At 48.6% G+C, this 10,904-nt stretch overlaps 1 protein-coding gene across 2 annotated transcripts in view; it reads left to right on the top strand.

Moving 5' to 3' along the window:
* Positions 1-1,902: 1,902 nt before the first annotated feature.
* Positions 1,903-10,904, top strand: part of LOC109913245 (serine/threonine-protein kinase PAK 4-like) — a 34,697-nt gene continuing 25,695 nt past the window's right edge. The window contains exons 1-2 of one of the 2 annotated variants that reach the window (XM_048600132.1): positions 1,903-2,128; positions 5,531-6,193. In XM_048600132.1, coding sequence (XP_048456089.1) covers positions 1,922-2,128; positions 5,531-6,193 — 870 coding nt within the window. In that variant the 5' untranslated portion in view covers positions 1,903-1,921. Of the gene's footprint in view, positions 2,129-4,914; positions 5,001-5,530; positions 6,194-10,904 lie in introns of those variants that run through there. The other variant, XM_048600133.1, reaches the window with a different exon arrangement.

The following is a 10,904-nucleotide window of genomic DNA, read 5'->3' as shown; positions in this document are numbered from 1 at the left end:
TATCTACTGGTGTAGGTTACCTTTGGTATTTAGGCATCAAGGAATTCATGGATACACTGCCTACCTACACTGAATGTCAGCACACACTGAGCCTCTACTTGACCAAGTGTTGTGAAGAATAGTCAGGGCAGGTTATTGTGGAAAACTTCATTTCGGCCACAACGGGCGCTACCATCTGTCTCTTCTGAATAGGTTTGTAAAAATTAAAGAAATCCTTTGACCATTAGTTCATCAGGCAGTGACCAAGATACACCATCCCCGTGGGGCACAGGAGATGGTGGATTCTGTCGGATGGCTCCCCCCTGAACAGGCTCTCGGGCAGAATCATGCAAAAACAAAGTTGTGCTGGAGAAACTCACCAGGTCTGGCTGCATCTGAGGAGAGAGAGGGTTAATGTTTTGACCCTTCTTCAAGACTGGACTGGTCACTGGACTCCAACACGTTAGCTCTCTGTTTTTCTCTCTCTCTGTCTGTGCTCTCTCCAGCACTTTCTGCGTTTCAGATCTTCAGCGTCCGCAGTTCTTTGTTTTGTTACTTGGCAGAATGCCCCATGGTCAGAGATTTTTCCTAGGGTGGAGGTAGCTATTACGAGGGGACATAGTTTTAAAGTGAGTGGAGGTAGATATAGGGGAGACGTCAGAGGTAGGTTCTTTACTCAGAGAGTGGTCGGGGCGTGGAATGCATTGCCGGAGAGGGTAGTGGAGTCGGCCTCATTAGGGGCATTTATGCGGCTATTAGATAGGTATACGGATGATAGTATAAGGTAGGGGTGGAGGTTATATAGACCTTAGGATTAGGGTAAAAGTTCGGCACAACATCATGGCCGAAGGACCTGTACTGTGCTGTACTGTTCTATGTTCTATGTTCTAGATGAGAAAGGGTCCTTCCCTTCAGATTCTTCCCACGTACCTGGAGTCTCGCCCCCTCCGCCTGTTGCCCCTCGAGGTGGGTAAGATGGTGAGCCACCTCCTCCTGGAATGTGTCTTCAAGAGCAAGTCTGGTGAGAGACGGTTCAGCGTCAAGATGCAGCCTCTTACCCAGGGGCCAGGGCAACACTGAGATAGACATCAAGCTGGTGTCGGAGGACTGTCAGCTCCTCAGCGGAGCCCAAAACCTGTTTGTTTCTCACTGGGACTAACTGAGCATCCCAGACTGGCACAGTCTGACCCCGAGGCGTCCGTGGCCAGGGATGTTCTAAAGCTTTGGTTGCAAAGACTCACTGGAGAAAGTGCCAGGCCTGCCCTTAGGGCCTGCTCTATTTGTACATAAGTTGCTTTAACCCACATAAAAGTCTTCAGGCTGCACAAACAGGAGGGAGTTTGTCACGGAATGTAGGTGTAACCTGTAAATTATAAGGTGAGCGAGTCCCTCAGGGTGCCACACAATGCATTGATAGAGACACTACATTTTATGTGCGGGCAGATTTGAACAGTTGACGTACTTTTTGCAAACTTTGTGTAATGAGGTGTACTTTTCCTGCGAAGGAAACTGGTTTACGTCTTTGGAGAGGCGGCAGTGAACTGACTTTTGGATTGGAGCCCCTCTCGCTGTCATTGCGAGCAGCTCAAGTCGCACCTGGGTTCAGCTCAATGCCAGGTGACCGACTGACACTGAGGATGTGTTTGCCCATCTTTTAAAGCAAAAACCAGCCGTATATGTGTGTGTGTGTCTGTGTCTGAGAGTGTGTCTGTGTCTGAGAGTGTGTCTGTGTCTGAGAGTGTGTGTGTGTGTGTGTGTGTGTGTGTGTGAGACCACGCACCTTAGCGTGCAATTGGCTGCTTTCGAAGGTGGGAAGGTGCAGAAACGCCACCTCCTGGGAATATTGCTGGCAAATCCTCAGCTTCTCCTCCTCCATCCCAATGTCAGCCGCCAATCTCAGCCTCTCCTCATTGCAGGGTCTCTTCCTCCTCCTGGGCGGATCATGTGGAAGAAGAGGAGGTCCCACCGCCTGGAGATTTCAGCTCCTCGGAACTTTGAGCACAGGCTGCACACCTCCTTCGACCCCCACGGCCAGAGGTTTGTTGGCCTGCCCCAGCAATGGCAGGGGCTGCTGGCGGAAACCCCGAAGCGACCGAGGCCTCTGGTGGATCCATCCAGGGTCACCCCTGTGGAGCTCACTCCGCTGAAGGTAAGGCGGGCTTGCACGGAGAGTGTGGGGGGCACTGAGGGTGAGGGGGGGAAGTGAGGGTGAGGGACGCAGAGAGTGAGGGACACAGAGGGTGGGGGTCTGTGTGAGGGTCTCTGAGGGGAGGGAAACTGAGGGTGAGGGGGGAACATGAGGGTGAGGGACACGGAGGGTGAGGCATAAGGAAGGTGATGGGTGATGGGCACAGAGGCTGAGGGGAGTGGCTGTGAGAATGAGGGACATGGACATTGAGGAGGAAGAATTAAGGGGTGAAGAATTAAAGGGTAGGTTGTGGAAGTGAGTCTGTCTGTTGTTACCCTCCAGGCAGTCGTCTTACTGTTTAACTGCCGTGGGAAGGTCAAATGCATCTCCCTGTAAGTGTTATAACTCAGTGAGTTAACTCTTTGTAAGCTATAACAATACACTAAAATCACATTTCTTTACAACCCCAAACTGTTATAATTCCCATTGATAGAGAGTTTCAGAGTAAGTGTCAGTGTGTATCCGTCAATGTCTGTCAGTATGAGTGTGAGTGTGTTAGTATGAGTACGTGTCTGTGACTGTGCATCAGCGTGAGTGTGTATGAGTGAGCATCCCCATATCAGTTTGAGTGTGCATCAATGAGTGTGTGTCAGTGAGTGTGTGTATGTCAATGTAAGTACCATTGTGAGTGTGTGTTATTGTGAGTGTCACTCTGTGTTACTGTCAGTGTGTGAGTGTCATTATCAATGCGTGTGTGTGTCAGTGTGAATATGTATTTGTGTAAGTATATATCAATGCGTGTGTGTGTCAGTGTGAATATGTATTTGTGTAAGTATATATCAATGTGTGTGTGTGTCAGTGAGTGTGTGTGTTAGTGTGAATTTGAGTATGCAAAGTGTGAGTGTCAGTGCAAGTATGTCTCAGTTTGTGTGTCTGTGCCTGTGTCTGTGTATCTGTGACTAAGGGTGAGACCCGGAGAGCATAGGCCAGGAAAGAGCAAAGTCTGAATAACTTTCCACGTTCGCTATCTCAGACGTATCTTCATAATCTTTTGGCAGAATAAGATAATCAATCCTGAGCTCCCGGAGCATGCTAAGTCCATCAGCATACACATTTTGCTGAGGCACTTTTATCTGCACTAGCTCAGTCACGTACATCAGATTGGTGATGCTATGAAGGAACTGTCAGAATGGAAGTTCTGAGGGAGACATGAGCAAAATCATCCCTCAGAAATGAGGAGCTTCTGTCCTTTGTTTTAAAAAAAAAGGCAGGTCTGGATTGTATGAGGTTGCTGTCCCATGGAAAATTGTCTTATGAAACAGAAAGGCTGCCCCAAGTGAACTTAGCAATGTGTGAACACAGGGTCTATGTGCACCTGTATGATTGAGTGAGCATGAGGGAATGATTATACTTAGGTCAGTGTGTGTGAGTATTAGTGTGTGACAGTGTGAGCTAAGACTGTAGATATGTGCGAGTGCATGAGTGCGAAAGGTCTGTTTTATTCATTCGTGGGATGTGGACATCGCTGGCTGGGCCCAGCATTTATTGCCTGACTCTAGTTGCCCTTGAGAAGGTGGTGGTGAGCTGCCTTCTTGAACTGCAGCAGTCTATGTGCTGTTGGTTGACCCACAACGCCCTTAGGGAGTGAATTCCAAGATTTTGACCTAGCAAAGGGGAGTGGCTTGGGGAGGAACTTGCAGGGGGGTGGTGTTCCCATGTTTCTGCTGCCCTTGTCCTTCTTGATGGAAGTGGCTGTGGGTTTGGAAGGTGCTGTCTGAGGATCTTTGGTGAATTTCTGCAGTGCATCTTGTAGATAGTACTGAGCATCGGTGGTGGAGGGAGTGAATGCTTGTGGATGTAGTCTCAATCAAGTGGGCTGCTTTGTCCTGGATGGTGTCGAGCTTCTTGAGTGTTGTTGGGGCTGCACCCATCCAGGCAAGTGGGGAGTATTCGATCACACTCCTGACTTGTGCCTGACAGGCTTTAAGGAGTCGGGAGATGAGTTCCTCGCCGCAGTATTCCCAGCTTCTGACCTGCTGTTGTAGCCACTTTGTTTATGAGGTGATCCCAGTTGTGTTTCTGGTCAATAATAACCCCCAGGATGTTGATAGTGGGGGATTCAGTGATGGTAATGCCTGAGTGTGTGTGTGTAGGAACCTTGGGGAACATGAGTCCAAGTGCATCTGCGTTGAGTGTCAGTCAGTGTCAGGCTGCACAGTCAATGTGCAGGGGGTCTGTGTCTGTGCATGCGTCTGTGCCTGTGAGTGTGCAAGTACATAAGTAAATGCGTGCGAGTGTGACTAGCTGCTTGAGTCTTTGTACGTGACTGTGCATGTTTGTGTTGGTCAATTAATTCTGAAAGGGCTGATGAGATTCTTCCTCTATCGGGAAGCTTTTCCCTTATTTTTGACTCCAGATGTGGAGGAATCATAGAATTCCCTGCATGCCATTCAGCCCATCGAGTCCACACTGACCCTCCAAAGAGAATCCCACCTAGACAACCCCCCCCCTCCACCCCCCACATTGCTAGGACGTGCAGCTTGTTAACAGGAAAGACATGCATCCTCGAAACTTTTAATGTAAAATATATCCTCTGATTTTGTGAGGACTCTGCAGTGACTCAGGTTGCTTTGCTCATGCTTCATGCCTGTGGTAGGAGGATTATGCAAGGGTTGGAGGCGGCAGGGACTCTGACACCTCATCGCTCAGTGTGGGCCTGGTTGATGGGAGTAAGCATGGATCACAGGCTCTAGCATCACTGCATTTTCACCCCCCCCCCCACCAAGTCCAGGAGGATGGTTCTGCTTCGGAATCATTGCTGAAGTAAATGATTAAAACCAGATCCATGCACGTTGGGTCGACAACTGACGACAAGCCTGGTGTATCAGGATGGGTGAGTGTTTGAGGAACCGGGACTAGTACTGCGGTCTGTGTACTGCCGTACGTCCTTTTTGCTTTGGACTGGTCCAGTCGTATCCTCGGCGTGTTGCTGATTCCTTCTAGAATAGTGGAAAGGGTGAGGAGCTCACTGTTCTGATCGGACACTGTGTGGGGTTATGCTACAGGGTGAGAGTGTCCACGCCATAGCCCTGTGGGAGTTCCCCTGTCAGTCAGAAAGTCGTATGGATCACCATGCGGGTGTCTGACCTCTGGCAAAGGTAAAGAGAACCAGAGGCAGCTTTTCGCATGGGAATGCATCACGTACCAAACATTACGGAGCCCCGTTATCTTGGGGTCTCCAGTATTCCGATGACTTTAGAGCCTGGCAATAGCAGCTTTTTTAATATTGAATTTAATACGCTTGTGGAGCTGTGGATGGGATATGCTAGTGCAAACCATTCGCTGGGTTTTGACTTCGACTGATGCCTGTGTTTCCTTCTGTAATCGAACCCCCCCCGCCCCCTTTTGTCTCTTGTTACACAGCCCATTGTCCGCGGGAGCAAGTCGCCAGTCAACGGGCACATCACAGAACTGCTGGCCGACCTGCAGAAAGTCTCCGTCTCCAGGTCCAACTCTCTACGGAGAAGCGCAGCCTGCTGCCCTCGGGGGACGCCCTGCCCGCTCAGGAGGATCGAGGAAGACAGCGCCCAGGAGATGCCTCAGAAGCCGCCCGGCCCCAGCTCCACGCGCCGCTGGAGCAGGATCTTCTCCCGTGGTCACCACGGGAAAGGCCGAGGGGGTGAGAGCGGGAGCTCCGCGACGAGGGCTTCATGCAGCCGACTGGATGCGAATAAGCCGACCCAGAATCTCTCCGTCCCCTCTTTGGAGTACGAGCGGCAGAGGGCGCATTCCATGCATCGTTTCGTCCCCCCACGAGCGCAGGACGCTGGTCTCCCCTCTAACGGAATCCCCGCAGAGACCGCTCAGTCTCACCCGGACAGGAGGCCGAGACCGGGCAGGAGGAACAGTCTGGGCTGGAGGCCCATCTCTTGCTTCTTCGGTCAGTCCAGCCCAAAGGGCACGAGGAGACACGGCACGGGCACCTTGCTAAAGCTAGGCACCACGGGTCACCCACTCAACAACCATCTGTCCACGGGGGCCTCGCCAGACACGTCGGCAAGAGTCACCACGGCCAAACAAACTCAGGTGAGCAACTCGGAGCTGCTGGGCGGCTAAGGTTATAAACTTCTGCGCGTCTGTCTTACCCACAGACCAATGCGTTGACAGAAGTTCATTTTACGTTGGCTTGCTCTGAAACTGCTTTTGTTACAGTATTCGTAGGGGTGAGAGGAGACTGGGGTGGGTTAGTGCTTTAAGAGCTCAGGAGTTCGAATCGTGCTGGACCTAACAATTCTGGTATATCTGTTTGTTTGGCGTGAGAAGATTTGAAAAATAAAAAAATCCCCAAGAGCATCAGACGTAGGCCACTCAGCCCATCGAGTCCACTTTGCCATTTAATGCAATCATGCCTGCTCCGATAATCCCCAACTCTACTTTCCTGACCTTTTCCCACCCTCACTGATCAAAAATCTGTCTCTCTCAGCCTTGAATGTATTTAACTGCCCAGCCCCGACAGCCCTCTGCGGTAAGGAATTCCACAGATTCACTACCCTCAGGGTAGAAATTCCTCCTTATCTCGTCTTAAATGTGGGACCTCCCCTTATTTTGAGACAATGCCCTCTGGTCCTAGACTCTTCCCACAAGAGGAATTAAGCTTTCCACATCTCCCCTGTTCAAGACTCCTAAGAATCTTGTATGTTTCATTAAGGTCACCTCTCATTTAGCTTAACTCCAGTGAGTACAGGCCCAGCCTACTCTCCCTCTCCTCATAAGATTGTCCCTCCATACCTGGGATCAGCTGAGTGAACCTACTCTGGACTGCGCCCAGTGGCAATAGACCTTTCCTTAGACAAGGGGCCCAGAACTGTTCACAGTAGTCCAGCTGTTCTCTGGCTAGTGCTATATCAACAATGGAATAAATGGGTGAGCAACAACGATGATATGAGATTGGTTAGGGGATGGAACGGAGTGCAACTTGGTGTACACTTCTTCCAGCTGGAGGAAGATTGACAGTGACGTGCCCCCCAGCGGCTTCTGATGAAGCCCGTTCATCCGGAAATATTTAGGGATTTGTTGGACGTGGCACAGTTTCAAAATTTGTGGCTAATTGACTTTCGGAAGCGCCGCGAGTGTGAGGAAGGGGTCGCGCGGCCTTTCACCCCCTGGTGGAACAGGGCAGAAAAGTGACCGGTGGAATCTAAGGTTAGAGAAATGTGTAATGATAGAGTTTGGTGGAATGAAGAGGAAAAAAATGCAGAATAAAGGTTACATTCCTAAAGAGGGCGCGACGGCTGAGTGAACTGGGGAGGGGGTGTGCGGTATATGTGTATACGTCAATAAAAGCAGCAGGAGGTTGAGGCTGTTTTCCTTGGGGAAGAGTGGCCGAAGAGGAGATTTGATAAAGGTTTCCGGAATCGCGTGGAGGCTTGTACAGTGGGGATAGGGAGAAAACACTTCCGCAAGTGGAGAGATCGAAAAGCAGACGACGCTGGTTTGTGGCGATTGGCAGAAGAGGCAGTGGTGACAGGAGCAAAATAAAAATATCTTCATGCAGCAAGGTTAGGTTCTGGAATGTGCTGCCTTAGAGTATGGGGGAGGCAGGTTCCATTGCAGCTTTCGAAAGAGAATTGGATCACTATCTAAAGAGGAAAAGTATGCAGGGCTACAGGGGATTGGCAGGGGGAGTGGCACTTAGGGAAGGGGTTCATGTAGAGCGCTGATGTAGACATAATAGGCTGATTAGCGTTCTGTGCTGTAACCAATCTTTGACCTCTACAATCTGTGCAAAACCTCAGCTCATTTACTAATGCTGTTGCTAAAGAACACACATGTGACTGTAGTCCTGTGCTCTGAGCAAACAAATTTAGTTGTAAACAATTGATGCCACACCCCCGACAGTGTTACCTGAAAACTGAAATCTGAGAGCTGCTAGGTGGACAACCCACTATTTATCCCTTTAGAGATAAAGTGACTCCACAACCAAGTCTAAAGATATAGTACAGTCAAACAAATAGACTGTGTAAGGAAGGTCAGTATAGAGGGGGCGTTGACATCACCTTCATGGAACTACCTGGATTGGGAAGTCAATTTGACCTTGGAACATGGGCAACACTGATAAGTACTAATAAATCAAATATGTTTATATACATTGAAATAAAGATACTGAGCTTTGTTAACAATACTGTGGCAAGATGTACAGAACTCTACAGAAAGAAGTGCTTATGATTCAATCATGGGCATTTATTGCCCATTCCTAGTTGCCCCTTGAGAAGGTGGTGGTGAGCTGCCTTCTTGAACCGCTGCAGTCCATGTGCTGTAGTTTGACCCACAATTCCAGGATTTTGACCCAGCGACACTGAAGGGGCGGCGATGTATTCAAGTCAGGATGGTGAGTGGCTTAGAGGGGAAATTGCAGGAGATGGTGTTCTCATGTATCTGCTGCCCTTGTCCTTCAAGATGGAAGTGGTCATGAGTTCTGAGGATCTTTGGTGAATTTCTGCAGTGTGTCTTATAGATAGTGCATACTGCCACTATTGAGTGTCAGTGGTGGGAGGAGTGGATGTTTGTGCATGTGGAGGCAATCTAGTGAGCTGTTTTGACCTGGATGGTGTTGAGCTTCTTGAGGGATGGGCTGTCCCTAATAGATCCATTTTAATGCAGAGAATGATTCGATTTTGAGAATGAAAGAGGCCAGTTGTAGGTGTGATACATAGAATGGGACAAATAGGGTGCATCGAGGAGACAGTGTACCAGAAAATAGATTTTTTTAAAAATTAAGTCTTGGAGCATCTGTGGAGAGAAAGCCGAGTTACCGTTTCAGGTCCGGTGAACCTTTCCAAAACGTTAACCTCTGCTTTCTCTCCTCAGATGCTGCCAGACCTGCTGAGTTCTTCCAGCAATTTCTGATTTTTGTTTCTGATTTCCAGCATTCTTTGTAATTTTTTTTCCCTTTTTCCATTGGCCTATTCAGACGCATCTCTGGAGTAGGTGGGACTTAAACCCTGTCTTCCTCTTTCAGAGGATGGGACGCTACGACCAACGCCCAGAAAATATTTCCCAGATAGATTGGAATGAATAATTATCAAATGAGATGCATTTGTTGGAAATATTCAAAGAGAGGCTGATTAGGGTACAGACGAGACATGTCCCCACAGTAAGTAGTGCTGCTTGCCAAGTATGTGGTTAACGAAGAGATGAACACACATTTAAATAAAACATTTAGCATCAGAAGCTGTCGCAAGGCTCTTCTCAGCTATGTGGGAGGGTATAATTGTCAACAACTCCAAAGATATCAGGTGACTGAAAGCTTGGCCAAAGAGGTATGTTTTAAGGAGTGACTTGATGAGGAGAGAGAGCTGGAGCGACAGAAGTTTAATTAAGTTGGTAATTCCATGGCTTGGGGCTAAGCAGCTTGAAGGCACAGCTGCAAATGTCTATTTCTTCACTCATTCGTGGGATGTAGGAAAGGAAGCATTTATTGCTGGTTCCGACCCAGGGAGATGATGGAGAGGCAGGTAAGGTCAGAGCTCTGGGCCATTGCTTTGGTTATTTGGTGTCAGATCTCACCATGGCAACCGGTGGAATTTGCATTCAATCAATTCTAATGTGGAGCTTCCCACTCACACCTCAGTCACGGTTATTATGGCAACAATCATCGATTGCTGTTCAATAATGTCCTTTAGGAGGGCCGCTGTGGTAGTGTCCCTGCCTCTGAGCCAAGAGACACAGTGTTAAGTCCCAGCTGTTCCAAAGCTGTGCGAGGTTGACTCCAACATATCCGCTGATACCCTTTCAGGAAGGAAATCTGGGTTTGAGTTATAGGGAGAGGCTGGATAGGCTGAGACTGTTTTCACTGGAGCGTAGGAGGTTGAGAGGTGACCTCGTAGTGGAAGGTTTGTAAAATCATGAGGGGTATAGATAAGGCGAATGGCAGGTGTCATTTCCCTAGGGTGGGAGATTTCAAGACTTGGGGGGGGCATATTTTTAAGGTGAGAGGAGAAGGATTTAAAAATGACATGAGGGGCAACTTTTTTTTACACAGAGAGTGGTTCATGTGTGGAATGAACTTCCAGAGGAAGGGGTGCATGAGGGTACAATTACAATGCTTAAAAGGCATATAGATAAGTACATGAATGAGAAATGTTTGGAGGAATATGGGCCAAGCGCAGGCAGGTAGGACTAGTTTAATTTGGGATTGTGGTCGGCATGGACTGGTTGGACTGAAGGGTCTGTTTCCATGCTGTATGGCTCTATCTCATTTGGCGTACATGTGACTCCAGACCCACAGAAATTTGCTTGACTCTTAGTGGCTGGGTCATTTCAGAGGGCAGCTCAGTACAAGGGCAATTAGGGATGGACAACAAATTCTATCCTTGCCCCCTATCCCAGGAAATAATGAAGAGAAAGAGAGCGTTCTTGCTTGGCTGTTTCAGAGGTTAGTTAAGGGTCTGTGGGACTGGAGTTGACCAGGACCGGTGGGCTATAGGCCAGACTTACACAAGACCAGTTTCCTCAATAGTAGGGTTGTCACCAGATCACTAGTCCAGGCCTGTGGATTTACTACTCCAGCACATAAGCACTGTGTTATTGTACACCCTGTGATGAGCTGAAGGGAGTGAGGGATGTGTAAGAGGTCAGAACTGGAGAAATGCAGGATATGAATATCATTGAAAAAAGGCACTGTCTCTCAAAACTTCTTGTTATGACAGAAGGATGTCAGATTTCTTTTCCCTAAAATATAATAATGAATAACCATGGTGATAGCCATTGGTGTGACTTGTTTTCATGGTTTATTAAT

Source organism: Rhincodon typus, chromosome 8 (genome assembly GCF_021869965.1).
Source record: "Rhincodon typus isolate 14 chromosome 8, sRhiTyp1.1, whole genome shotgun sequence".
Classification (NCBI taxonomy): Eukaryota; Metazoa; Chordata; class Chondrichthyes; order Orectolobiformes; family Rhincodontidae; genus Rhincodon; species Rhincodon typus.
The sequence above is the reverse complement of the archived record's forward strand: the minus strand, read 5'-3'. Positions and strand labels throughout refer to the sequence as shown.